At 35.9% G+C, this 1,524-nt stretch overlaps 1 protein-coding gene across 1 annotated transcript in view; it reads left to right on the top strand.

The window, feature by feature from the left end:
- The window catches only part of LOC147471863 (uncharacterized), a 4,855-nt gene extending 4,134 nt beyond the window's left edge, over window positions 1–721 (top strand). Inside the window, exon 4 of the mRNA XM_086536708.1 lies at window positions 202–721. Within this exon, the coding sequence (XP_086392834.1) occupies window positions 202–675 (474 nt within the window). The 3' untranslated portion in view covers window positions 676–721. The remainder of the gene's footprint in view (window positions 1–201) is intronic.
- The last annotated feature ends 803 nt before the right edge of the window (window positions 722–1,524 follow it).

The following is a 1,524-nucleotide window of genomic DNA, read 5'->3' as shown; positions in this document are numbered from 1 at the left end:
TTTTAGTTGGTAATAATGTATATGTCTTTAGTTTACTGTGATTTACCCTTACTTCCTATATTCACACAAGATCATTTTTTACACCTTGAATGAACCATTTAACAATTTTCCAACTACGAATTAATGATTTCGGAAAACTATACACTAGAGGAGAAGAATACAGACAAGAGCTAGGTCACCAGATTTCTCTTCTGATTCCAGGGCGGATTCGGTCCCCCGAACTTCGGTGTATTGAGTACAATACCGGTCAGTCTCCAACGGAAATGCAATGCTAATGGCGGCATTGCGGGAATAGCCCTCAGTGGAACAGGATTTCAGTTCCTGTGCCGAATGTCGCCCAATGAAATTCCCCTCAACACCGCTGACCCTGGGTCGCCCTGCAGCGGCACTCATGTATCCTGCCTGACCACCACATGCGACGCGGACAAGATATTCATCGGGTACGACCAGAACGGCCCAAAGGGACCCTGTTACACCATCAGCAGCCTGCAGGCCACTGTGGACAGGGCGGACTGCTACCAGGAAACCAGTGCCACTGCTCTCTCCTCTGGGAATGGGGCCACGTGGACATCATGGCGTATCTGCCGCACGGACGCTTTCTTCGTCATCACGGCGGCGGTCGTGTCCAGCTCGGCCGTCACGAGCATCACCTGCTGCAGGGCCGTCGCCGTCTAACTCCAGGCGTCTGGGGCGCCCTCTGCAGGGTCTAGTTTCTGGAATTCACGCGTAGATACACTTATGTACAAGTACACACACACACACATATATATGTATATATATGTATATATACATATATATATTATATATATATATATATATATATATATGTATATATACATATATATATTATATATATATATATATATATATATGTGTGTGTGTGTGTGTGTGTGTGTGTGTGTGTGTATGTATATATATATACATATATATATGTATGTATATGTATGTATAAATATATGTATATATGCATGTATATATATATATATATATATATATATATATATATATATATATAAATGATTATATATGTAAATATATGTGTGTGTGTCTAGATATGTATATCTATAAGTATAGATATATGCATATACAGGTATATATATATGAATACATATATATATATACATATATATATATATATATATATATATATATATATTTATTTATATATATACATATATATATATATATATATATATATATATATATATATATATATATATATATATGTATTGATATACATATACCTGTATATGCATATATCTATACTTATAGATATACATATCGTGTACACACAGTCTTTGCAGAGAAATAGCGACAGCCTGTCATAGATTATCTCAATTATTCTCCAAGTACATCATGACTGCATTACATTGTTTTGGTACACGTTCCTTCCATGCAACACGGATCTAAAAATATGTCTAAATCTTTCCTTGCCATGAAAAATATTGAAGAAATATTTGCAAGATCAAATAAATCCTTACCTGTTGGTGAGGCCGAATCTACTGGGTAATTGAGAATGATTGT

This window comes from Penaeus japonicus, unplaced genomic scaffold (assembly GCF_977035675.1).
Source record: "Penaeus japonicus unplaced genomic scaffold, GWHDUDI00000001_assembly GWHDUDI00000005, whole genome shotgun sequence".
Taxonomy (NCBI): Eukaryota; Metazoa; Arthropoda; class Malacostraca; order Decapoda; family Penaeidae; genus Penaeus; species Penaeus japonicus.
The sequence above is the reverse complement of the archived record's forward strand: the minus strand, read 5'-3'. Positions and strand labels throughout refer to the sequence as shown.